This window comes from Aptenodytes patagonicus, chromosome 22 (genome assembly GCF_965638725.1).
Source record: "Aptenodytes patagonicus chromosome 22, bAptPat1.pri.cur, whole genome shotgun sequence".
Taxonomy (NCBI): Eukaryota; Metazoa; Chordata; class Aves; order Sphenisciformes; family Spheniscidae; genus Aptenodytes; species Aptenodytes patagonicus.
Window position 1 is genome coordinate 151,378 of NC_134970.1, and position 27,033 is coordinate 178,410.

The 27,033-nt window shown below is 39.5% G+C and overlaps 1 protein-coding gene and 1 long non-coding RNA gene across 5 annotated transcripts in view; one reads left to right on the forward strand and one right to left on the reverse strand.

The window, feature by feature from the left end:
* Positions 1-5,867, forward strand: part of NGF (nerve growth factor) — a 36,797-nt gene extending 30,930 nt beyond the window's left edge. Inside the window, exons 3-4 of one of the 2 annotated variants that reach the window (XM_076357881.1) lie at positions 1,526-1,666; positions 5,004-5,867. In XM_076357881.1, coding sequence (XP_076213996.1) covers positions 1,583-1,666; positions 5,004-5,735 — 816 coding nt within the window. In that variant the 5' untranslated portion in view covers positions 1,526-1,582 and the 3' untranslated portion in view covers positions 5,736-5,867. The remainder of the gene's footprint in view (positions 1-1,525; positions 1,667-5,003) is intronic. The other variant, XM_076357882.1, reaches the window with a different exon arrangement.
* LOC143169997 (uncharacterized) overlaps positions 1-27,033 on the reverse strand; it is a 124,675-nt gene that overhangs the window by 52,804 nt on the left and 44,838 nt on the right. For 2 of the 3 annotated variants that reach the window (XR_012996986.1, XR_012996985.1), the window contains exon 2: positions 23,629-23,843. The exons of the other annotated variant lie outside the window; for it this stretch is intronic. This is a non-coding gene — a long non-coding RNA (uncharacterized LOC143169997). The remainder of the gene's footprint in view (positions 1-23,628; positions 23,844-27,033) is intronic. 3 annotated transcript variants of the gene reach the window in all.

The window sequence follows — 27,033 nt, forward strand, 5'->3', positions numbered from 1 at the left end:
AGGAAGACTCAAGTATGTCTCTGGCTCTCACCCGATTCCTGCCTGAATACTAGTGAAAAAAGGAAGCCTGCTTAGAACAGAAAGAGGGTAACTCACTGCCTTTTCACCTCACCAGTGCTAGTTTGCCAAAGGTCTTGATTAAGAGATTCCATCAGGTAAGAACACACTTGGTTCACCCCCTAAAATGTCATCCCAAGCTTGTCTCCGAGTTTCATTTCATACAGCATACTGATTTTCTGTTTTTTTTTCCTAAAATTGCAGACATCCAGCACTGAGGCTGACCAATTTGCTAGCTTTTAGCACATAGTGTCTTTTTGCTCTGGCAGTATAAGAGCCTTAGAATTTATTTTTTTCTTTTTCCATGTGTGAATGAAAGATCTCAGGCATCATCTCTTCGCTGAAACAGACCCTCAGCAGTCTCTTACGAAATTGCTCAAGTGGAACTCATGTTCCAAACAATCAGCAGAGTTCAGTCAGTATCGCTGGACAACCTGTGAGATGTTTCATCACTCCAGTCTGCTGAGCTGCACACTTTTTTTTTTCTCCACTCACTTTCACTAAATGTGATGCTACTACAAAACAGCCCAGCCAACTTTGCAACTGCATTTCTTCACACTTAGTTCAAACAGTAATGGGGGCATGGGGAAGGCTAGAACTATCCTGTAGTAGCTGGTATTTCATGTGGAATATTAAAATCACTGACAATGTTACTGTATGTGTTGACAAAAACTCAAAGGAGAACCAAAAGTTACTTTCCACTGACTGTTCAGAATGTACGGTAGTATGCACGTTGGCAATCCTCCTTCAGGGCCTCCGAAGGACTTCCAGTGTTTGGGGCATCATAAGAGAAAGCATGGGGCACAAACTGCTTAACTTAAGATGCGTGCATAGCAGATCTGTGGATAGGGCATAGGTAGGTTCATGTCCTGCAGGTACTACAAACGTCTCTCGTTTTGAGTATTGATAATAGGAGTGCACCATTTTGAAGTACTGTGACAGAAAAAGGACATGGGGCTGGTGATAGCGCTGTTTAGACCAATCTGGACAACTAAGCAGAGCAGCCAGAGTTTTACATTGGCTGCATTTGGTGGCACACAACTTGCAGTGCCTCTACTTGTAACCAGACTTGCTTCCCAAAGATGATGGGGGGTCTGAGCCCTCATTTGTCTATTGCTACTGTGCAAACTGAGCTCAGATAGTGACATCAGCAGGTATTGCTTCACTATGTTGTATCACTCCTGTTTTTGGTGAGCCTGGAAGATGCCCGAGAAGGATCAGGAGCAGTGGATCATTAACCACGGTCTGGTAAAGGTGCTGAGTAAGGGTAGCTTTGTCTTACAAATGTGCTGCTCTTTAAAGTTGAGAACTGCGCTTTAGACAACCTCTACACTGTAACGGTGAAAAAGGCACAGTTCAGAGAGCCAAGCAAGTGGATTTGTCCCTATGCTCCTGCTATCAAGTGGGGAATGGTACTGAAAACACTTATTTGCTGGCTAATTATTGAAACAAATACTTCTACTTCTAGTGAACGCAGAATAAGCAACTCCCAGACTCAGCTACGCAGTCAAACTGGCCCGATGGCATGCTGCAGCCAACCCCAGCTCAGCGTCTGGATGAAATAAAGACCTTGCTGGGGGAGCAGTTTTTTTGTGCAGTATACTCAGAGGTAAGCACAACACACACACTCTTCTCAGAGCAGACTGAAATCGTCTATTACCAGTATCACAGTAGCCTGAACAGCTATACCAGAAGAAGTGTTTAACTGACACTTGACCAACATACAAGTGGGGAAGAGAGTTGTCATCTTGAACTTAAAAAAAATCATTGCTTTGTCTTCTAAAGAATGAAGGCAAGGGCAGTTTGCATTTAATATTCTTATTTTTTGAAAAGCTTATTTCTTTGACCTATTAAACAAGTTGCTTCACTGATACTTGCTAGGTAGCTACTGTCTGGCTAAAATGGGAGTTTCCACTTATTCTGTCTTCTTTTATTTTGTCTCCAGAAATTTTATCTTTTGTGGGGAATGTTTTCTTATAATGAGAGATGGTCCACTTGGAAGTCACAGTTCTCATTAAACATTCTCTGTTTTAGTACAGTTTTTGTACTTTTGGCATTGAAATGCTTGTGATAACCTTTGTGGCCATGTTACAAACAGATACCCATGTACTACCAGCACTAGAATTGGCAGCTGTGCATCTCCTTGGAAGTTCAGGTGGCTGCGCTTGGCATGCACTGTGAACACTTCTAGAAAGCACCATGAAAGGGTCTAGTAACTAAGTATGCGACAAAGTTTAGAAATAACCCCAAAAATAGCTTGTAAAATATCTGTACACGTCAGCAAAAAAGCCCACAATCCTAACAGCCTAAGGCATACCTATATTCTTTAAATGTTAACTTTTTTTGCTTGTGTTGTCATTGTCTAGTCCACTTCTTTAATCTGTCAGTTTCTATTCTCCACTAATTTAATAATTGATTAAAAGATTCAATTTTGAATCTTCAGGAAAACTACCAGGTATCCCAAATACATTTTGTCTGTGTTTGGGCCACACTCCCCACAGAATGCTTTACCACAAGGAGAAGAAATACAAGGCAAGTTTAAAAAAAAAAAAAAAAAAAAAAAAAAAGGCAAGCAGGTGAGATCTTTCTGATTTTGTGTTAATGGCCTTAACGCAATAATCTTAGCATATGCAACACAAGAAACTCAGAGAAGGGAGATAAATGTAGCTGCATTTTAGAGCAGTGAATCTTGTATAGCACAAAACCAGAAACAGCTCTTTGCTGACATTGCAATGTCTCTTTCCTATAGAAGGAAATAATAAAAAAAGGGTTTATGTATAAACACAATAGGTTGAGGCTGTTATTGGCATGTCTAAATTGTGCCTGGATTTTGTTCTGCAAACCTTTTCCATTAACATTTCTGTCGGGAAAGCTAACTCTTTAGAGATGTAATGAACCATCTGATTTTAATTTGGTTGTAGAACAAGGGGTTACTCTCTGAATCGTGCATAGCCAAGCTATTGAGCTACACCCAGATCTATTTCCTTATACAGACGATGATGACTGCTCAAGCACGAGCAGCATGTGGGAAAGCAGCAACCCTCAGCCTTGTTTTAAGCAAATTAAAGTAGCTTTGGAACAGTAACGATTTTCTCTGTGAGAGAGATTTGACTCTCCTCATCATCATTTTGTCCCCAATTCTTCCAGCCCAACTGCTGCAGACACAACTGCTAATGTGGCTTTTGGCCTTTCTCTTCTTTTCTCCCCTTGATGCAGGGACTGTAGCATCTTCACCCTCTTCAGTCACTACCTTCACTTGGCATCTCCTGCTGATTTCTTAAATGCTTACGCAGCCCTGCACAGACACTGCTGTTTATTTCATTTCAGCTCTTGTCCGAGATAAGACTATCCACACAAGATCCTATGGGACATCTTAGGGTTCTGCACTTTCTACAAGATTGTGCTCTAGCAAAGCTAAAGCCCTGGTTGAGTGCTTTAGTGCTGCTTGGGATTCTAGTCTGAGAAAGCTGAACAGAAACAGAGAGGGGGAACTTCAACAGTAATTGACCCACACCCAGAAAAAACATTCAAGACATGCTGGGAAATCACAGTGGAACTGCAGAGCCTGATTCCTTTTACAAAACCCTGTTTGTCCAGTCTATGTGCGGCTGCCTGCCTGCTGGCCGGACACAGTGTAATTCAGGGCCAGCTGAGACATGTCAGGCAAAACAAGGCAAAGAGACAGGGGAGGAGCCTCGCTTGATAGGTTTTTTTCTGTTTATACCCTGTCTCTGCTTATTAAGTCTTCACAAAGGAAATACAATGTCTGCCCTTAACTGCAATTTCAGATAATTTTTGAATGTCTCTTATTCCCAGGATGCCCGCTACTGATTTGTTAACCCAAGATGTGGCTGAATTAGTCAACACATGGCAGTTACCTAACAAGGTATTACTGCTGCTAGTCTTCTAGCATAAAATTGTTCTTAGCGAAGTTTGAGAGATTTATCTTACGCTTTTCCACAGCCAAACAGATGTGCATATTCTCCAGAGCGAAGGAAGACTAGCACTGGCACTGGATCTGCTATGCAGTGACATTTGTGGAGTTTCTTGCTCATGGCACTCTGAAAAAAGGAAGGTGTTTCCCTGTACATAATTCCCAGTACTATGGCCACAATGGTTTTAGCTATGCTATACCCAATATGCCAACCCAGAAGTAGCCTGTCACCCACGGTGCTCCTATATAATACCCATATTTGTCCTAATACGCAGCTTGAACATGGAAAAAAATCCCATCTGTCCTTGTGACATGTGATGTCTGAGCTCTTCTGGGAAGGAGCCTGGGCTTTATCTGCCTAAAATCAGCAATGTGGTGCATCCTGAAAGGGGCAGATGGGATAGATGGAGGCTGCTGGAGGCTGCTGAGCCAGCCAGAGCGGTGGGGCCTGTCCACATGGCAGGTAAGCGTGGCTGTTGAGTGTGTGATAATGGCACGATTCACTGGGGCTCCCCCCGTTCCACAAGTACCAGCTTGGTGGTCCCCACCCTAGCCCCAAGGACACCTCTGCAGACAAATTAACTGAATGGACAGCTATTTCAGCCAAGGGGCTGCTTCTACTCTCACTACTCTGCAGGGTATTTGCAGCCAAGAGACCAGCCCTGGCCAAAAAGGTTGCTGCAAAAATCACTAGAGATTTTACTCCTGGGAACATGCTGTCGCCATATGGTCTCCACATTAATAACACCAAACAAGTGCTCCATAAACAATGTTTTAATAACAAATACCAGAGGAATTAATAATAATCTAGCTATTATTTTCTAATGTTCTCGCTTTATTAAGAACATTTATGCTGTCTGAATGAGCTCTTCGGAAGAACAACATCTGGCACCCACATGAATACCTGATGAAATCTGTATGATCCTGGGTATCTTATAAATTTATTGTCAGCAACGGCATCCGTTTGTGCCAGCATGGCTTACAGTAACATTACATTTTTCTTTTGTTCTAGGTGCATAGCGTAATGTCCATGCTGTACTACACTCTGATTATAGCTTTTTTGATCGGCACACAGGCAGCTCCAAAGTCAGAGGACAATGCTCCACTGGAGTATCCTGCAGAACAGTCCCTGCTCAATACCCACCGGAGTAACAGACACCACATTCCCAAGGCAGCTCCACAGACATCCCACGGCCACTCTACTTGGACGATAGGTAGAAGAGAAGCTATAAATATCACCGTGGACCCCAAATTTTTTAAGAAGAGACATTTCCGGTCTCCCCGGGTGCTGTTCAGCACACAGCCCCCCCCAGTGTCAGGGCAAGGACAGAATATGGGATTTCTCAGCAGTGCAGGTTCTCTCAACAGGACTGCCAGGACCAAGAGGACCGCGCATCCCGTATTACACCGGGGAGAGTTCTCAGTGTGTGACAGCGTCAGCATGTGGGTTGGGGACAAAACCACAGCCACTGACATTAAAGGCAAAGAGGTGACAGTGTTGGGAGAGGTCAACATTAACAACAACATTTTTAAGCAGTACTTTTTTGAGACCAAGTGCAGGGACCCTAAGCCAGTCTCCAGTGGGTGCCGAGGGATCGATGCAAAGCACTGGAACTCTTACTGCACCACAACACACACCTTTGTCAAAGCGCTGACAATGGAGGGCAAGCAAGCAGCCTGGCGATTTATTCGAATTGACACAGCCTGTGTGTGTGTGCTCAGCAGGAAGTCAGGGAGACCCTGAGATGGATGTAAAGCCCGTGACAACACCCTCCTACCCCCCTACCTCAGTCTGTAAATTATTTTAAGTTATAAAGGACTGCATGGTATATTTATAGTTTATACAGTACAGAAAGGACCTCATTATTTATTAAACTCTTTTGGAAACCTTTTGTGTTTTGCAATTTATTTACTGGCAGAACCCTTCAAAAGATGTTCACCTTAGTCTCATTCAGCCCTACAACTCTGTAATGTTCACAGGGCCATTGAACAATCTTTGCTCGCCATTCTACAAAAAGAAAACGTTCTTCACACAGTTTTCACACATATTCCTCCCTTCCACAATAAAAGAATTTTCCTCACAAAACTTGCCAGTTTACTGTGAAAATCTTGTAGGTTTATTTTAAATTGAAATGTTTTGTCCAACTACCAAGAGACTGAAAAAGACCTTTCAAAACCTGCTTCCAGTTTTACTAATTATCCATAAAGATATTAATCTTACATAATTAATCATCTCAGTGAACTCCTGGTAGAAATACTAGTTCTTCATGTTGCTAGATAAATTTCTAAGTAAGACCTTTAGTGCATTTTTTTTAAATTGCTAAATTATTTTCACTGCAAAAATAATCCGTTCTGAATTATTTTGGAACATTTGTCTGCACAAGAGTAGAATCTAGATGTATGTATTTTTGCATTAAAATGGTATTTTACAGCTCATTACTTATGAGCTATATTAGAGTGATGGGGTTGCAAATGTCAATATACATATATAAATAAAAAAGTTCATGTAGCTTATAATTAAAATTTGAAAATTCTCTCAAGCTAGTATTTTGGCAATGGGGACTTGACATAGGAGCAAGCCTTTCCATGCATGATAGAAGAAAATTTTAAAAAAATTCAAAAAATCACTGAGGCTGTGTTTTAGCAAGGAGCCCCAAAATAACCCTATGCTCATAATTTCTGTGCTTTGGGGAACATTGGTCTCTAGAAGTACACAACGGAGCCTGAGGCCTGTGACGGGTGTTTCAGTCATTGCACAGCAAATAAAGCTGCAGTTTCTCTCATTGTTTCCTTTGGAAGAACAGCTGTTACCCATTGCAGAAACTGTTTCAAAACAAACACCATTAAGGTTTTTCAGCTTGGTTTCTTCCAAATCCTAGAGGGCACACTTTCACCCTTGCCTTCCCTCATGCACAGTTATTTCTTTAATGAAAAAAGCAGACCTGACATTTGCTTCCTCCATGTAAACAGCAAAGAAGGGCAGCAGATCTCTAGAGAAAATGCGTTGTGGTAAAATAGTGCCAGTGGAAATAACCAAACCTAGGCAATATATGCTTTCTGGTATGATAGTGCCAGTCTCTGTGAAGTGGAAGGCACTGAGACAGAGACCATTCCTGATAATTACTGGTATGCCACTTTTCAGCCCCCTCTAGTAGGTGGTTATGGCGTGGGACAGCAATATTCCAGCGAGAATGTTTTGCTCTCTCCAGAACAACATATTTGCAATATTTGCATGAATAGTCAGTTATCTGAAAGGTCAAGGAGAGGGCAGGCTCCTGACTGTCCTGTGTCCTCCAAATAATGACGACTTGTTCTGGAGCAGGGGGAGGCAATGAAGACTAAGGAATACTTATAGCACAATCATGTTGGCATCAGATGCTCTGACGCAGTAGCAGAACACAACAGCAGCGGCAGCCACCTGTCAGTCATTACAGGAGAGATGGAGGGAGATCAGTGAAACACACAATATTCTGAAGCAAAGAAAAACACAGAATTGAAGCAGAGTCCTGCCTGTGCTCTTTGGTGGCCTTAAAGCAATGGACAAAAGTAACAAATCTGCTTTAGAAGTGCTCTTTACCATACATGACACAATGCGTCTAGGGAAAAATGAAGCTGCTACTCATCCAGGACTTCCAGGTTTATGGAGACTGCCATTATTTTACCACTGACATAACAAAACTAAAATTGGAAGTGTCTCCTGAATGCATTTGGTAATTCCACACATGTGTAAGACTTGGCATTTCTTCAAAGAGCCCTGAAACTGACGACTTTCTTCTTAAAGCAATCTTGGGAGTCGACATTCCTTCCACATCCAGCCCACTTAGGAGTTCCTCTGACTACACCTTAAAGCACATTCTTGCCAAGAACAAGGTACTACTACCTATAACACCCAATCTGAGGGACAAAGAGCTGTCATTAAAAGCTCTATGAACTACTGCTATAAATCTGGACGGTAATTAAAATTTCTGTTAATAAACATTTAGCTATTCATTATGGGGGGAGGGTTTATTTAGTCTTGCAAATATTTATGCAATCTATTCCACATTCTTCCCTTCAGCTGATTTTTATTTTGTGCTCCCAAGACTGAAACTAGACTACTGGTTCATCCTTCATGACAGTGATCTATTGTACTACTGACGTTTCTTGCCTGTTCATAAAAAAAAGGTCTCAAAAGGGAGGGTGGAAGAGTGAAAAGGACAGTTTCATGCATTCACACTTGATCTTGATCCCACTGTTAATTGCAGAATCTGGAATTCCAGACTTAGAGCTACAAACCCAAGCCTGTAACTTAAATTTTAAGGGTGTACATCATTTCCCTCCCTGCACCTATATTATTGTTATGCCTGTGTGACATGTTGATGTGACCAATGATCTACTGAGAAGTGGTGAAGTGTTTCAAGAAATTAATCTAATGAGAATGTGGGTTTTTATGATTATAAAATAAGAAAAACCTGGAAAAGTGCATTCTTAGAAAGAGATCTATTGCCATATTTCAAGTTTTGTATTAACTGTGCACTTAGATGGCAAGATAAGGCTCCATCTCTGACCATAGCTACACAAACCCAATCTGTGAGATTCCCACTGCAGTACTCAAACTTCATTCCACTTACAGACGTTTGTGCCACATTCAAAGACTAGGATTTAAAACAACAGTAGTCCTATCCATTCTTGCAGTAACTGACATCATACTTCCCTGTTATCTCCAGCAACAGAAAAATATTCTTGATAAAGCCCAAGCACAGAGTTTCACGCAATCTGAAGAGGTTAGTATCATATAATAAAGATACCCTGAACAGCCAGAAATGAAGTACAGGACTGACTGCCTGGAGGTATAAGGAATTGTCATCTCTGGACATGCCAGAGAACAGACGAGACAAGTATCTGCCAGAAATGCTTCTGCCTTGAGTGAGATGCAAGGACTACACAACTTTCAGTGACATTTGCCACAATTTGTATGCTTCCAGACAAGAGTTAAATTGTAACTCTTTTTGTTGAAGTCATGCTCACAGTTGTCACCCATCTACAGAAACGCTGAGAAAGAACTTTTGAACATTTTCAGTTATGTATATGGACCCTGTTAAACACAGCCCCATACTTTTGGAATTTCAATACATGGATGAAGGAATACAAAATTCATGCAATAATTGCTGTGTAGAAACTGACAAATGCTACTGGTCTACAGCACAGCAGACTGGGTTAATAAAATCAGAAACAGAACAAAACCTGGGGGAGCATTTTTGATACGATTGTTGATCCTCTGGAGGCTTAGCCTTCCAAACCATAGTGAAGCCAATGACAGAAGGTCATTGTAAAGACCTTCTGATTATCTCAATAAAAAGTATCTCTTAGCATTCTACATCAGAAACAGGTGAACTGTCATGGAAAATTCCTCTACACAAATACATTGCAAGGCTATCTTATAAGCCAGCATTTTCCACATCATACTAGCAACTCAGTCTCAGAACACAATGCCTCCAGGAGGTGAATCAGTGTGTGCATTTGTCATGGATTATCCTGACTGCTCTCTGCTTCCTTGGGCAACAACTGGTATCTTAAAAGCAAAGGGCTACATCAAGATTTAATTAGAAAACTAACTCAGTGCCAAGCTGTTGTTAATTTTTGTTTTTTCCCCAGAGATAAAATCCAGCTAGAGATGCCTGAGATATCATCTCAGTTGCAGTGACTTCATCTTTTACATCATTAGGTTACAGTAAATTGTTGTACACGATGCTTTCTGGCCAGAGTACAGAAAAGGGAACAAAACCACCTGTCTTCAGTTTGCTCTTCTGGAAAGTACACCCATGAAGAATATCAGACCAACATATAGGAGTGATAGAACTTTTAGAGATAGATTATGCAGATTAAAGACAAACAGCAATGCAAATTTATGTATTCTAATTTGAAATATCTATTTTCAGTGTTGAAGTAAGAAATTTTCCAAATACTTAATGTGAATTGATTCAGTGCTGCTGTTTGGGAAGCTCTGACAGCCATTATCAACTGTCAACACAGTTGCTGTGTTAAGTCTGCAGCTTGTAAATATTTTCAGGAACTGTCCTTTATCATGGTTAGCTTTTATCTTTCTTTTTTTTTTTTCCCTCTCTCTCCAATCAAGCATGTGGCAGTCTGCTATTTTGTTGTCTGCAACTCACATTATGATCAATGTACAGAATCCTGTACTGGTAAAAGTCAAGTACAAAGAGGCTTGAGTGCCTTGCTTAAATGCCTTTCTCTTTTTTTTTTTTTTCTTTTTGATACACATTCCTGTGTAATGTCAGCATTATGTTTACTGATTGAGAAACTGTGCTTTCCACAGTGCCCTCTCTCAGTGGCTTAGAGTTACTGATGAGATGGCAGTATGTTACAAACTCATTTGCTGGAGAAATCAGGCTGATGGCAATTACAGCAAATCATACTAAGAGGTTATACAGTAGAGCAAAGGTGGAAATTTGTTTTCTTATGTGATTTTAAGGAAAGAGGAAAACAATTACAGGATTACTGCTCAGCAGGATCTTCCTGGATTCTGAATGAGAGCTCATGTGATCAAACCTATACCACAACTGCAAGAGAATGGATGAGGGACTGAAAAGCCAGATGACATCATAGCACAACTTACACTGCTGAAACGCTGTTAAAGGCACCCCAAACAGCTTATTTTGCTGTTGTTTCCACTGTATCCAAGGAATGACAAGAGCATCCATATTTGGTAAGTTACTTTCACTTGTAATAGCTGCAGTTTGAACATATATGCTGATTCAAGACCGCAGTTCAGCATGGAGAGTTCTGCAATGGAATGGACTTGATAGCTCCGCTCACTTATTTGTATAAAGTGACAATAACTGAAAAACCTGTGAGGAAGGATCTCTACAAATCAACTTTGTTCAACATAACTGCTAGCTTGCAGCACACTTCATTTCTCAAGAGCGCCTCTGGTACCCACAGCTTCTCCGCTACTTTTGAAACAAGTGCTACACACTGCTGGATTCTCTTCTGACTGTTTAAGAAGTCTACCAAGTTTTAATTATTTATATGAGCTTGACAACCAACTGCTTCCCTAAAGATGAAGTGCCTTCATTTCTTCTTAAAGCCCTACTTTTATAAATATAAGGATTCAAAACAATTATGGCTCAGAAAAAGGAAAGCTACTTCATATCAAGTAAGATCAACTAGAGGGACTGCTATGAAACAGATTTATTGGAAGAATTGCATAGTCACTATTACAAGAATCTGAAACTCATCTCTTTAGATTCTGAGGGAAGAAAAACAAGATCCTTATATTTAAAAAGCAAATCAGACGAGAATTGGTTTCACCTTTAGCCACATGCATGACACCAACGATTTCACTACTGCTCATTTGGTCTGACTAAGGAGTGAAGGTTAAATTTTGCCTGGAGGAAAACAGATCGTTCTCTAGAAAGATGAAGAAGGTGTGGACCATAATCAGTTTCCATCACCTAACATGGGACTCATCCTCTTGTCACTGCTGTTATTACAGTTTTGGTTTGGTGGTGGTTTTTGTTGGGGGGATGCAGCCCAGGGGACCACGACACATGTCTGAAATCCTACTGGTTACACAATCATTCCTACTGCTGAGTTGATGCCAAAAGCCTGAAATGCCAGAAAGCCCATTCTAATGCCTAGACCTGCAATCAGGTTATACTTCATTGGGCTTGCCTTGATTATTTTCACCTCAGCTGCAATACAGACAGGAAATTTTGACATTGACAGAGAAAGAGACAGGTTACATAACAGTCATGCTTTCTCTATATGCTTCCTTTCATCCCTTACATGACACTGCTGCTTCATTATCTAATCCCTTATTTAAACATGTGATTAAAGAGAAACACCGTAGAAGCCACACCCTTGCCACCTTTTCTTTAGTAAGCAACATCTTTCATTAGAGCAATTACAAGCACTGTCAGAGAACTTACTTGTAGGGCTTGGAATCACTGTGTATTGTATTTTCACTTTTCTCTGGGTATCTTCTAGAGGAATTCTTTGCTCTAGAAAAGTCAGCTTCTATATGCCTACAAATAAGCTATTCTGATACGGTATCTCTAGCATTATATAACAGTCATTGGACTTGATATGCAATCTTGAATTCCAGCACTTGGTCTGTATAACCACCGAAGATTGTACATTGACACTTCAGCAGCACCCTTCAACCAAGCTGCTTTATGAAGTGAAAAGAAACTAGCAAAAACTAAGGAACACGGAATGTCGCAGCCCAGGGTGGAAGAAAATATGGAATAACCACTCTTCAGCAGTTTAATATTTAAAGAAAACAATCCAGCAGAACACCTGGGCACAGGGGGCAGGGTTGAAACTAAGAAAATAGAAGACAGAATTATCCAACTTCCAATCTGGCCAGGAGACAGTATCCATTGGTTTTAGACAGCATAAGGGAATCATGACAGGACCAACATCTCATTAGAAAAATGGATGTTCCTTTGGTTTGGTTGGTGTTAAAGAGCAAAAGAGCTCCATAATGGTTTAAAGAAATGGTGACATTAGCTGCACAACCTTGGTGCTAACATTCAGAGATGTGCTTTCCTCAGCCCAATCAGATGACAGCTTTTGTTATTTCCTTGATTCAAATAAGAAAAGGTAAGGTTAACATGCAACACAGAACAGAAGACAACATCCCAAGCATGGCAACAGCAGAAAGAAGGGGCTATGCAGGTATGGAGCCTTGCTTGAGAATTCTTAATTTCTCCAGGACCAAGTTCTCTGACCACAATTCCACAGCAGATCCCAGGCATTGGCCTCAAATTTTCACATAAAATATCTTGCCCTTATCCTCCCAGTGACAACTGTTCCTGCAATGATTATTTTTACTTTATCAATCTAGTAAGTGCTTCCTCAGTGTTCTTTGACTTTTCCTTAGAGTCCTTCCAGACTTCAGACAGCACCAAATGCTTCCCGATGGAATCAGAAATTCACAGCTTTTGGAGGGTTTCCCTAAACTCTCCAAGAAATTAAGAGGAACGATGAAGCTGCAAAGTTTTCCTGTGCATCTTTGTTCAGGAAAGCCATCATTTTGCTACCTGTTGTCCAAGCGATGGGAACACTACAATCTTACTATAATTAAAGTCACCGGGATGGGGTAGGAGGTTCTTCTGTTGTGCTTCTGCCAAACTGTTCTGGAGGACAAATTTTTTCTTGCTTTACACCAAAAGAAAACAAAAAACCCTCAAAAATGCCCACGTCTAAACCAGTTAAATAGATTACTGATTTAAATGCATATGGCTTTTTCTTTTAAAGCATTGCTTCTGGCACACATGGCTTTTAAATAGGATATTGCCAGCCAGCATTAAAGCACAAAATCCACCATACTTACTCTGCAAACTGGTGCTTCACTTAATACTCAAATTCAGTTACTGTGTGATGGCTCCTTCTGCCTGGAAAAGGCAAGCCTGTACTGAATGCACTGACTCATGGATTGTCTCTTTTGTATCACTTCTATTTACATAATCCAGCATACATAGTGGCCCCTCTTCAGGCATTTAGCAATATCTTGCCCTTAAGTTTGTGATCCAAAGCATGATCATTTGAGAAATGAATCATACAGTTGTAAAGCTATGCAATAACATTCAACCTAGGTAATACCTTTAGCCTTTGATGAACACAGCGCAGATGCTCTCGGCATCTGTATGAAAAGCACATCTGCTGTTGCTACTGATCATATGCATCCTCCGGGGATTTTGTTCTGTTTTCCTTTTTCCTCTTGAATCATTTGATTTGGTTAGATTCCAATTCTACTACACAGAATCCAACTCTGAGAACAAGTTAAGCTGTGGCAGTAAGGAAGGAACGTGCACAGTCCGAATTCCCTTGTGAGAAATCTATTAACCAATAAATAACAAGACTTTTATTACAGCTTCTAATTAAAACAGAACCTGCCTGATTTAGGAGTTAAAATGTGTACTAATTCCAAAATTCAGTTTGATATGTTGCAGTAACATTCAAGCTCTATTCATTTTCATTTTGTATTGACTTGATGCACAGTAAAAAAAGGAAGGGGAAAAAAGCGTTCATGTCACCAACTGCAAATGATCGCTTTGGTTCTAGGTTCTTCACACAGACTGGAACTCAAATTTCTAAAAACACATGTACTGTGAGTCTTTAGACACCACGGGATGACATTTTAATTGGGGTGGAGTGTGCTAAACATAGGAAAGAGCTGCTGAATAGGTAAATAATGAAAGAGTGTGTACAATTCGCTAGACAGTGTCCACTATGTCAAATGTATAATTGCAAGATCCAGGTTTTTCTTCTCTTTTCCCACACAAAGTTAAGAATACTTTTCAGAAAGTCATGAAAAACAATTTCCTATTAAGGTAGTAAAAAACTGAGCAGACAGATATTGTACAAATTTTTCAATAGCTTTTACGTCAACTGACAATGATTATAAGAAATTTTAGCCATAAATATTGTTTAGCAAACAGTAAAACTAGAGGCTTCGGTTAAAAATATTCTGAATCAGAACAGCTGTATGTAACTAGCTAAGATGAAGAACTGAAGGTGACCAGAATGCAAAAACTGTATGAAAAGGCCCTTGTCCTCCATTAGTTTCCTAAGACTATAAAATCAGAATAGACAGGGAGAGCGAAAAGATTTTAGCTTCATAGAAATAAATTTAGGTGATTAGTAACATAGGAAAGGCAGTATCTAATGGGAAAGTGCTGTTCTAAACTGGGACTGTTTACTGACTAATGATGGAAGTCCAGTTCTCTCATTCTAGGAAGACAAGAGTTCTTGAAGTTCTCTTGCAAAGTGCACTCCCAAAGCAGATCACTGAAGCCAAACACAACAAACTTTGCAAGGGCTATTGTTAGTCTGAAGCAAACTTTTCAGATGTCTGACTGAAGCAAGTTATTAGACAAGCTAAATTCAGAACAGTTAGGCACTAACACCATTTTCAACAGCCATCTAACATATATCTCTTGCAGAGTTATTTACCAACTACAGTATTAGAATTACTACACACAACAGTATCGCTGAACTTTAAAGGACAAAACCCAAACATACAGCTACTTTTTGCCACAAGACTGCTAGCTACTAGCTGATGCAGAAAAGCCATCTATAGCAGATAATATCATCTTCTTGCTTCACTCCTTGCCACATAAGTATAGTGACCTACACATAACGCAGCTTACCATGTATTGAAGGTACTGTTATAATTAATGACTAATTGCTGAGATATGAAAGAGAAAAGAAAATGACGTTTGGTCTATCTGCACTTGACAACCTTCTATTGAAGTTTTCATGCTTCCTCCTTGTTGCTGCTGTAAGAGTCCCCAGAGCCAGGAGAACTGTGGCAATAAAGTTTCTGAAAAAAGTTAAAGGCTTTCTGCTGTGTCCTGAGTTGAATCAGTTACTCTGATTACAATTCCCACAGCCAGCACAAGGAGGAGAGTGGCACTATGAAAATTAAGGCCATACATTCCAGGATTAGCAGACTTCTGTATAAGCTCAGCGCTACTGACAAATGTACCACTTTCCATTCAATTAAGTTACATCAAGAGATTTATCTTTCTGAAATTGGAAGAAGATGGTGTCCCCAGCAACTTAAGTTATAATCAACCTAGAAATTTCCTTCAAATTTGCACTTGAACTATTGAATTGCCCTCTGTTTCACTGATGTTTTAAAGACATTACAGGTCCTAATTTTCTGATTTGTTTAAAAATAACCAGACATTTCTTTGGAGAATTTAACATACAGACTATCTTATCTACAATGGATTTGGGACAAATTGAAACAAGTAATATTTATCCCATCTTCCCTAAACTCAGGTCATCTCCAGCTTTATCATACTGCTTAGACATTGTCTAATGCAGGTGAACAGATGACTCATTCAGTGATTAATAACTTCCAATACAGCTGTCATCTGCAGCAAGGTTTAAACACTGACTTCTGAACATCAAAGCTATGCAAGGGCAAATAGGCGTAATCAAATTAATAAATGAGATTTTGCAAACTGGAACTGCTCCTAGCTTCTTCAGCACTAGGCTGAAAAATGATGTTTATTGGAAGCGTTTATTCCTTATGTTCATAACAACCAGTCATTCTTCAGATAAAGTATACACTCGCAGCAGTCTTGCCATTGATCTTACACTGCAAGACAAGTCAACAAATTCTGGTTTTCTGTTAACTAGTTCTAACAGAATCTTATGTTGGAGCATAAGAGGTGATTCGACAAACATTTAATATTGTCACTTTCTCAGCATTGCCCTGTATTTACTTACAAACTGGTGCCTCTTTTAATAATGCTGACATATTTAGGAAACGGCTGTACTACTAAGCACCCAGCTGAAGCTAACAACTTAAAATCAAACAGGCTGTCTTGCAGTTTGCATGTTTCCATTTTGTTTTAGCAAATTTTCTCCATCCCATTCTTATTTCTCTTATTTTCATGCACTGATTTTTTTTGTGCTCAGATCTAGCTTATTAGTATTATTTTTGAAATGTTCCTCAACAGCAGCAGCTCTCATTCTATTTTTGCCCATTTTTCACAATACTTACCTACTTTGCAACTAATCCCATAAATCTTCATGTTCTATTTTGCTGCCTGTTTGTTTCTCAAACTGTCACCCTGATTAGTAAGGCACAGAAGATGCCGTAACTCACTCACCAGGCAGGTGACTGTGCACAGCGGGGCCCAGTCAATGTGGGCCTTCAAAACAGGTATTCCTTACCTAAAGGATCTTCCCTGTCAATACCCTAAATTGAAACAGCAGTTGGAGGCAGGAGCAACCAGGCCAGCTTTAACTGCTTATGATAAAGTAGTAGACGGAGGAATGAACACACATTTTACCCTCCAAAGCTCATGCAGAACAGGCTACAACAACGCCAGTGCTCCTGCCAACATACTTCACTCTTTGCCTGACAGAGCCTCTGTCATCCAAGTACCTTAGATCTTTCCCTCAGATAAGTATTAGATGCTGTATTTTGCAACTTGAGCATCAGTTACAGTTGGAGACAAAACCACTAGTCTAGCGTGTTCAGAGCAACCCATGGAAATAGTAGACTTTCTTGGTCATTTGCCCTGTTTGTATGAGAGCTCTGCAATTCACTCCACTGGAAAACTGCGAAATATACCTCTTGGCAAGGCTGATCATTTTCAGATACCTTGTAGATGTAAGGAAGTTACTATTTAGGAAATGAACAATGATTTATGCTGATCTGAGGCAGGACTGAAAATGAGCAAAAATGTGTACACTTATGGCATTTATTTTACGTTTGACAGTTTCCTACTGGCAGTCTTCATGTAGGTACCACATCTCAAGCAATCATTGTAAAGCCCTAAAATACTCTTTCAAAGAAAATGTACATTTTTGAAAAGGCTTTTTGTGGGGTTTTGACTTTTTTTTTGTTTGATTGTTTGTTTGAATAAATAACGTGGCTATGAGGATAAAAAAATGTTTCTGGGATGACTCCAGTTGCTTTCCTGGCTTTTTTCCAATTATGTTCAAATCAGGGGTTGTTCAAACTAGCAAACAGTAGTTTTGCGGTTTACTCATACAAAAAATTGGGAGCTCTGGTATTTTTTTAGCACATATTACTAACAGGGTTCAAGAGTACCCTCTCCTCTGTCATGTGGTTCTAGCTGTGCATAAACATTGCTTTGACCAATAGGGGCAAATTTAGATACTTCCCAGAATGATTTGTTGCATTCTCACGACAGTTGCGATCCCAGACTGGATTAGATCCAGTGGGAAAATGTTTAGACAAAGTACCGCACCAAACAACACTCCTGAGAGATGTGGCTGTGGTTTGCCTGTAACAGAAAGTAAGGTTACAGAAAGACATTAAAAAATGTCATGCTATGATTGTATGTTTCAGAGTGAATGACCTATTCACAGGGAGTAATACTCCAAAGAGATTTCAGGCCAAAAAAATTGAGCATCCAGCAAATGTGCTGTCATGCTCATGATCTCTAACAGCAACCATTTGGTTCAGCTCTGTGTAACTCAAATATCATGACAGTCCAGAAATGAAAACCAGAAAAATAAAGGAGGTACATGGGGAGACTAGAAAAGGAAGCTATCACTTAACACTCTCCTCCAAACACTCTCCCTCCTGACCTGCTAGACTTTAGGTTTCAAGATTCCTTAGGAAATATTTAGCTAAAAAGACTGTACTCCTCATTCAGTGATCAAACATGAGAGATAAGCATGTGAGGACTGGGAGTTGGAAAGCACAAATGTAGCATGAAATTGGAAGCAGGAAAATGGTCTTAGCACCTCTACTATACTGCACTAGCCAGAGCATAACCAGCAGGTTGAGAGAAGCAACTATTCCCCTATATACAATAGCCTCTACAGCAAAGAAAAAAAGACGAAGATGCAAGACCATTGCAATCAAAACCACAGGGAAGTACCAAGAGTACACGGTCACTATTACTAGGTAAAAACGGAACTCAGTGAGTGGCTGGCTTTGGACGCCAGGCATAGCCAGTCTGCCACCTAAGTAGTTTCGCTTCCTCAAACATTTCTACCTGCACTCAGATTTTACTTAAGAGATTTTGCGACAGATTTGCTTCCCATTCACTGCAGAGTTACGCTGGAGCAGCTAAAGTCCAACCACAGCTCCTTTTGTGCAGTCAGGAATGACACGGCATATAATTGTTGGGGGCAGAGAGTTTATGTCCATCACAACTTATAATTCTGTAGTAATACTAATGGCTCCTTTAGTCTCTCAAGTATTTTAGAGACTTAGCTCTGATACCACAAGGCCACAAGTTGTTCCACTGTGAACAGACAGAAAGCAAAATGATACAACACTTCTACCAAAATACTTCTGGCAACAAGAACCAATGAGACAGCAAATGCAGAAGCTCCACTTCCTTAACTGCAGTTCAGCTCCTTAACAGCCTTTGCCATCTCAATTCCCAGCACCCAAACCTAACCTATGCCTCTACTCATTTCTTCTCACCAACTAGTTTGGAACTGCATTTCCAAACAGTTGCTTGGGTTTTTTTTCTCCTTCCTATTGGTTTCCCCTTTCTTCTTGTATTAGAGTTGTTTGGACTCATTCTACTTGCATAGATTCCACTCAACGCAATGAAGTTATTTCTATAACATTTCTCACTCAAAACATTTCTACTTTCAAAGGCATTTTTGCCTTTGCCTTCAATTTGCCTGAAGACTACTATGCAAGCTGCATAACCTTGCAATTTTTAGTCCCTTCAAGTGAGCTTTATCAATTTTTGTTCCTCTTATTGCTACAGCAGATTGCTCTGAACAGCAGTTACTATATGTGCACACTCATACAACACAGAAATAATGAATTATGTCTGTAAGTTTGACACACATTGTTAGAAGTACATTAAAACTACATTCTTACAGTAATCCTGTGATAGTATGCTTATGAATATATTTTCTGACTCAGGTGATGCCATTATTCAGCTTTTCTTACACTCTTTCTTTGCTAGAATGTTACCTAAAGCTGTTTAGAACCTAGAAGATGTGAGAAATTGAAATCATGGAGACAGCTTCTTATCTACCACTGATCACAGGTAAAATTACAAAAACTAATTCACACTATTGTTGTTAAATTACTGTTAGATGTAGTGCTAGTTACTTTCATTCACATCTTTGCTGTGAATACACAAAAGATCCTTTGTAAACCAGAGACTAATCAACAGCAAAAGATAAACAGCCAGAATATGTAGGAATGACTTACTAGTTCTTAAACTGTATGTCCTTCATTTTATGTTTATTCTCAGTGTTTAAATTCACTTCATTTCTAAGCAAGAGGTCAAAGTGAAATTTCTTGTATTTATTTTCTCAGTGTGATGGAATAAGCAGAACGTCATGGTGTTACTTTATGACAAATTGTGTTAACTTACATTACAAACAATGGCTTAGACTTTATCTGAGGTGTATTTTGAAGTAGTAACAACATAAAGCTGAGACCACTTTTCTCAACCTGGGAAACTGATAATTGTGGTGCCTTTGTGGACAGTCTGGTCCAGGAAGGAGGGGCTAAACTTCAAGGTCGATGGGCAGAGTAGTTCATTTTATGAGGTGGGAAAAGAAATTAGAAAAAAACCAGAGACAAGAAATAGAGGACCTCTGAGCCAACAGCAGTGAAACCAAAAACCTTCTTAAGCTCATCAAAAACAGTTTCTACAGCTTTTAGGATTTAAACAGGATATTGGTATTACTGTAAAAGTATCTAAGCCTCTATGTAGCCTCTTCCTTTTGCATAAATGTAGACACTGAGGGAGCTGAGAATGAACAAGGAATCAAATAAACATTTCAGCCGCCTGTATTGGACCACACCATCCAAACTGCCAGCCCTGCAATGAGCTATACCCCGGGGGGGCGGGGGAACCCTTAGCATACCATGCCAGCTCTGAAAACACAGACAGCGTCTCTATGAAGTGGACAACGTTCTTATATGCAGACATAAGAAGTGAAAGTGAGAGGATTCTTGCAAAGAGGTCTTGAGGCTGGTTAGTATGACTCAGCAATATTGCTATGGGCTATTTTTATACCCCTAGATAAAAAGTAACATGTAAAAACAGTTAAAGCTCAATGGCTACTTCAGAGAATTTAGTGGGGCAGTTGGTTCCACTATGGCTCATCCAATGCATCTCATTTCTTCTACATTAGATGAAAGGAACATGAATAGAAGTCTATTTCCAGAGCATCAAAGAATTCTTTTCCTTTTTCAGAGAAAGGTATGTTTTAATGTACTCATCACTCTAAAAGACTGTTTCTTACACCTTTGGAAACTAACACCTACTCAAGATACTACCAAGAGTTGATCTTACTCATCCACACAAACATATTCCAGGGCTGCACAACTGCGTCCCCATTTTATAGAAATAGAACACCATGAGACACAAATGCACCACCTCTTTAATGCAATTACAAGATCTTTTTCTGAGATAAATACAATTGCTTGAAATTAAATAATATGCATAGCAGAAAGAAAACAAATAGAAGAAAATCTGATTTAACTGAAAGAAGAGTCCTCCCTGAAAATTCCATGCTGCCTGTAGCTCCAATGCACGTTTTAAAAATATGTTTAGGCTATTAAAAAAAAATCTGATGTATTCAAGTCAAACCAAAGGTTTGCTATTTCAGCACCCTGTTTCCAACAATGGCCAAAACTGGGTGCTTACAAGAGAAGGCCAGTACGCATACTTGCTTAATAGCTGGTAAAGATCTGGATACAATTTAAGCCCCGAACAAAAGAACGTACTAAAACCCCTATGGTTCTGAGATCTATGAGACCTGAAGAACCTAATTGATAGCATATATCTTGCCACTCGATAAAGAAATACTTCTTATGCTTTTACAGGAAGAGGAAAAATAGCAGAAAATTTTATCATCAAATCTCAGAATCTATGAAAAAGAGGAGGAATACAGCAGGAGAAAAAGACTCTAGCTAGCAGTTGCATTATTAAATTATCCTTATTAAGACAGCTTCACCGAGAGACAACTGCAAATTTCTATTCATTAAGTTATAGGCTAAAACCCAGAGTAACTGATTTTATTAGCCTCCTGAACTCACAAATCATGGCTGTTCAGGCAAATCTTTGTCTTCTTGAACAGGCTTAGAGTGAAAGCAATCTATATACAGTATTATTCACTGCACTAATACCAAAAATGCTATGGTTTTGTAATTGAACTGGGGCTTGAGGATACGCTAATGCTACCAGGAGTTTGGGAAACGCGTATCTGCGAAAGACAAATACACTTCAACAGTAGAAAGAGTTCAGTCCCTTCTGCATTATACAGAAGGACACAGCAATGTACATTCAGTTACACGACACAAACCTACTGTAGCAAGAGGCAAAATGCTACAGAAAGTAATCAGCTAAGAGACAAGTATATACCAACCCTCACCATCTTTCATGCCATGGCTAGCATATATAGAATATATCATTATAATCATCCACTATCATGGACTGCATATATCCTATACTATTATCAGCATGTATCATAGGCCTTACATTCTGTGACACCTTTGATACCTCTGCTATCAACCACCTTGAGCTCTATCATTTGATAGGTTAACAAGGCTAACATATATTATATTATCAACAAATTATGGTGTTTGTTCAACTGAAAGGGCAACCTTTTCCTATTTTAAACAACAGTGGGCCCCATTCACATTGCTGGCAGCAGAGACCACGTTGCTGTGTGCTGTTATGATACAAATAGTGGCAGAACACTAGCTTATACAAACTCAAAATGCTGGTTATGGAGGCAGCAAAGAACCTTGCTACTGCCCACTACTGTGGCATACAGTCCAAATAAATACCAAATATTATCATTACATTACTCTTACATTTGAAATTCGGTTCCACTTTTGCTGTCTATTCTTTTCATACCCTTTTCCCTTAATATTTCACCATCTTTTAATTTATACATAACACTGAAGTTCGTATTTCAAAAGCATACATGCTCATGGCCTCTGAAAAATCACCAAGAAATCACCTTTATTTCCCACAATGTAAACCCAGAGCATCTAAAGTATATTTGCTTGTATATTAATAGAATTCAGAAAATTGCTCTACAAAATTCCTAAAAGAGAATCAGCCAAAGTTAGACTTGGCATCTGCACAAGTCTCAGTTATTTTTTGGAATACTTTGACAACACTCTTATGTTATTGTCTCCCGGTTCATTTTTCTGCTCATGTATTCCCCAAAGAAGGAAAGAATGGTATTCCTGTTCTCTGAATAAGGACACATCTTGCTTGTTAGAGTGATTTAATTATTTATTTTCCCTTCTCCTTTTTGAATTGTTGGATCTTTGGGTCATGAGGCTTCAAATCCTTCTAACTCTTGCTCTTCCACATGAGGGCACAGAAGTCATCCTACTGCCTCAAAGTAAAAGAAATTAGAACAAAATTTTACCAGCAGAGGAGACACTTGCTTTCAATTTTTGTCTTTTCAGCTGGATACTGCAAAGAGAGCCTTCAGAGATCACAGAAAGCCTGTTAGTTTCCTAAATCTAATTTAGTAACACAGAAAACCTGAGCTATTCAGTGCTGGCATGAGCAATGTTGCAATGCATACTCCCAGCTCCACAAGGCTTGACTTTGTTTCACCTGTGTGCACCTAGAGACAAAATAAAGGTGAAGTATGAACAAGGTTACTCTCCTATAAAGCTGCTTCTGAAGGAACTCTGCAGTCAATTGAGAACACTTTCATCTTCTTTCTTCCATTTGATCTTCTCTGCAACATATTTTTCATATTACTCCTCACATTTTACTTCCATCTGGTTTCAGCTTTTGATTAGAAACTTGGAAGTTCAACTTTAACAGCTCAATACAGAGACCTGAGCTGCTTCCAGCCATTTTCGTCCTTGGATGATCTTAATTCAGTCCTATGGTTCTTTTCACTGTACCTCTGCCCATGCTGGAGGCTATATCCTTAGTAAATAGTTTGCAACTCTTGCAAAGAGCAAAAAGCCCTAACCTCTGCAAACATAGGAGGGTTTTGTTATCCTGGAAGAAATAAAACCTACAAAACAGATGATACTGCTTTAAAAACATTTGCTATACAAAGTGTCATTATAGGGAAGCTGCAAATTGTCAGGTTTATCAGACAGGATACAATACACATTTAAATGTTAGTCAACAGTTTCACCAATAATATAGGACCAAGAGTACCTCAGATATCTGAACTCAGTCCAGAATTCACTACAAAGTCACCAAAAAAACAATGCCCAAGTTACTGCTCAGAAAAAAGAATTCAAAATGTTCAGTAATAAGCATTGTTTTGATGGGATATCCATGTCCTTCCCTGTGCAGAATCAAGAGAAGCTGGCAGTCATCAGTTGTGTAGTCAGGTCAGAAAAGGCTGGTAGATGGTCCCATTTTCACCACTAAAAAAAAAAAAAAAATCACCTTTACCTTGAAAGCATTAAAACAGCATACCGAGTCAGAACAAAGACTGATCTGTATCTACTCAACTGTTTGCAATAGGGCATGCCTGTGAAGTATACAACAGGCAGGCACATAAACACCCAACATAAATGTGTGTATGAAGACAAACTGGTGATTTGGGAACAGTGATGCTCCCATAACATCTCAATTCCAGCAGAACGGCCAGAAGTGCTTAATTCTCAAGCCAACATCAGAAGCAAGGGAAACCTTGTTATTTCAAACATCTTTTGAACAGCACCACAGACAATAATTTTCAAAGGCATTCTGAATTACCACCTTCCACAAGCATCCATGAAAAGTTACCTACCTAGCCTAGAAATGCAGAAGAGACCTGTAAAATAGGCATTCAACTGCTAACTGTAAGAATCAAGGAAATGGATTTAGACTTCCTACATTTCTGAGCAATCAAAACAAGACAGCTAAACAAAGACAGAAAGCAGTATTCTGATCACAATGCTATGAAGAAGCAAGCTTCTGTATTAATCCTGCTTTTGTCACTTGTATATTTTTTGTCTACATTCTGAGCCTGATACTACCTCATCTAGGCTGCACTTCAGTATTATTCTTTGCAGTATTTGTTTGCAGAGTTCACAGTGTAAAGATCTGAGACATATGTAGGACATATGCAGGAGATATCCTGGAATTATCTCATGTTTACAACTCAAAGAGGGATAAGAGAGCTGAAAGTTGGTCTGGATTGTCCCCTAGTGGTCCCCACCTTTCTTGGGGAGCAGAACCCAGAATAGGCTGTGTGAGTGCTGATTGTCATGTTCATCTCGCAAATTGCGATCTGTCTATAATAAGCAGTATGTTTGCCTCCTTCCCTACAGCATTTTCTGCTCAGCTTGCAGTTTGCAGCATCTCCCAAATTCTTTACTACAGACCTTACCTGGCCATTTACTTCCAATGCTGCATGTGTGATGCTGCTTATTCCTACACAAATGCATGATCTTTTATGTTATTATTAAGTTATAGCTACTCTTTTAGAGGTTCTCTCTAATCTGTCAGTCATTTATAATTTTAGTTCTGTCCTCCTTCGTTCTGGCAGCTTTTTGCAGCTTGCTGTCATTCATAAATTGCTTGCGGAGTTTCCATTACATTATCCAGGTTATGTTAAAGAAAATATTGGCCAACACAAGATTCATTGCCATTTACCCCAATAACTTCACTTGATACATCCTTGCATGCGCTAAGAAGTACGAGTAACTGACGCAGGTTATTTTGCTGAAAACATTCAAGGAAAAAGACTGACTTTCCAGTAACTTGTCACAGATCTTTGCTCACATTTGTCTTACTTTCTTCAGCTATGCAGCTTAGAGAAACAATACCATACATAAAATCTGAAATGCTATTTTTTCAATAACAGGTTAAAATTTGGAAACCAGATCTGCTACCAACTCTGCCCATGCACAATTTTTTTAATTACCTCTTATCCAAATCAAGTCATATGTTGTCACATGATGTTGTCAGTAGGCTTTCTTTCTGTATGTTTTTCCATGTTCAAACAATAGAGCACTATTCTGTAATTTAATTGGAAAGTTGACAGTTCCAGACATCCTAAGGCTCCTGCTTTACATAGTCAATCTCCTCCACGTTTGACCTCAGCCACTGGAGGGACTCCTATGTTTTTATTAAGAGCTCAGGAAAGTACTGTTTATGTCTCTATCTTCTAAAGAAGTTTTTGCTCTAGTTCCTTCCTTTCTGTCTAAATCATCTCCCAGCTGCGTGTGCAACCCAGCCGTTTTGTTCAGGCTAATACTTATTATCCATTGTTCTGTTATTCTTCCTCACTTCTCTTTTTCTTTCCATATTCTATGCCTTCTCTGACGCCAATTTCAGCTGTTTTTCTAAGAAAGCTCATGTTCCTGACTGCAGAAAGCAGCAGGCCACACATGCAGCAGCACAGGAAGCCCAAAAGAAACTGTGGTATTAAGTGGCTTAAGTACAATTAAGTAAAGGATTGTCTTAGAAATGATCTAATTTAAGCTAAAGAACAAAATCGTTAGCCCAACTTAGCATCCCAGAATTTCACTAAACTTTCATTTCTGTTCTCTATTCCACCCAAAAATACTAAGGAAGGAGGAAGTTCACCACAAACTTAGAATTTAATCAATTAAGTGTGATACAAGTGTGCTGAGAGTTGATCATAGCCTTCTGGAACAAGAAATTTTACAGCTAAACATTTATACAATTACAGAGCAAAACAGTTAAGGCAAAATATATAGTGAAGTGCCTTGTGAAGTTGCAATAATTATTGTTCTGTCTGATGACATCTGGGGGATTACATTAAATGTCTCAGATTTTTTAAAACCAACAGCTTGTTTTTACCAGAGACAAGATGGCAGCAAGATCGTCTTTCCTCTTTGCTTACGCAATTATCTGTCCAAAAGGTTACTAAGCCTTAGGATCATCCCCATTTACAAGTCCCATTCATATTAACTTTTATTTTTAGCACTGATTTTAGTAAAGTAGAGGGATTCTTATGCCAGAGATCAACCAAACTACAGCAGTGTGGGTCTACCCACGTCCTTGCAGTACTTCCTAGCACCCAAAAGGTTAAGCATGTAGACAGCCAGGTTCTCCTATACACAGCACCATAACCATTCATGAGGTTACTACAATTTGACACCTTTTATTACCCATGTGGTCTAAATTCTGATTACAACTAAACTGAAAAAAACCCCTGCAAGATACTTCAAAGAGGAGCTTTACAAAGGCTAATCAAAATTGGAGGATTCAGGTGCTCAGGGTTTCTACTGGTGTGCTCTTATGACATGGGTATACAGGATATACAATGGAAAGCAACAGATTAGATCAACATGCCTGTAGTAGAAAGTAGATATGTGTCCCCATCCACTCTATTCCACTCAGGTTTTTGTACTATTCTGATTACGAGTTTCCAAGCATAACCCAACAGCACTCTAAAGAGCAAAACCAGCATCTGCCACAAGACATTCTTCCTCTTTCCTCATCCATGGGAACACGGATGGAAGTACTCTTATTTCACTCTGTGCCTAGCTTGCTACTGGAGTCAGATCAAAAGAGCACACCTTGCATTCGAATGGAATGCAAAGAGATCTGAGCTGGTTCATAGATCCTGTGAGGGCTTGTCCAACAGCCTTCAGCCAG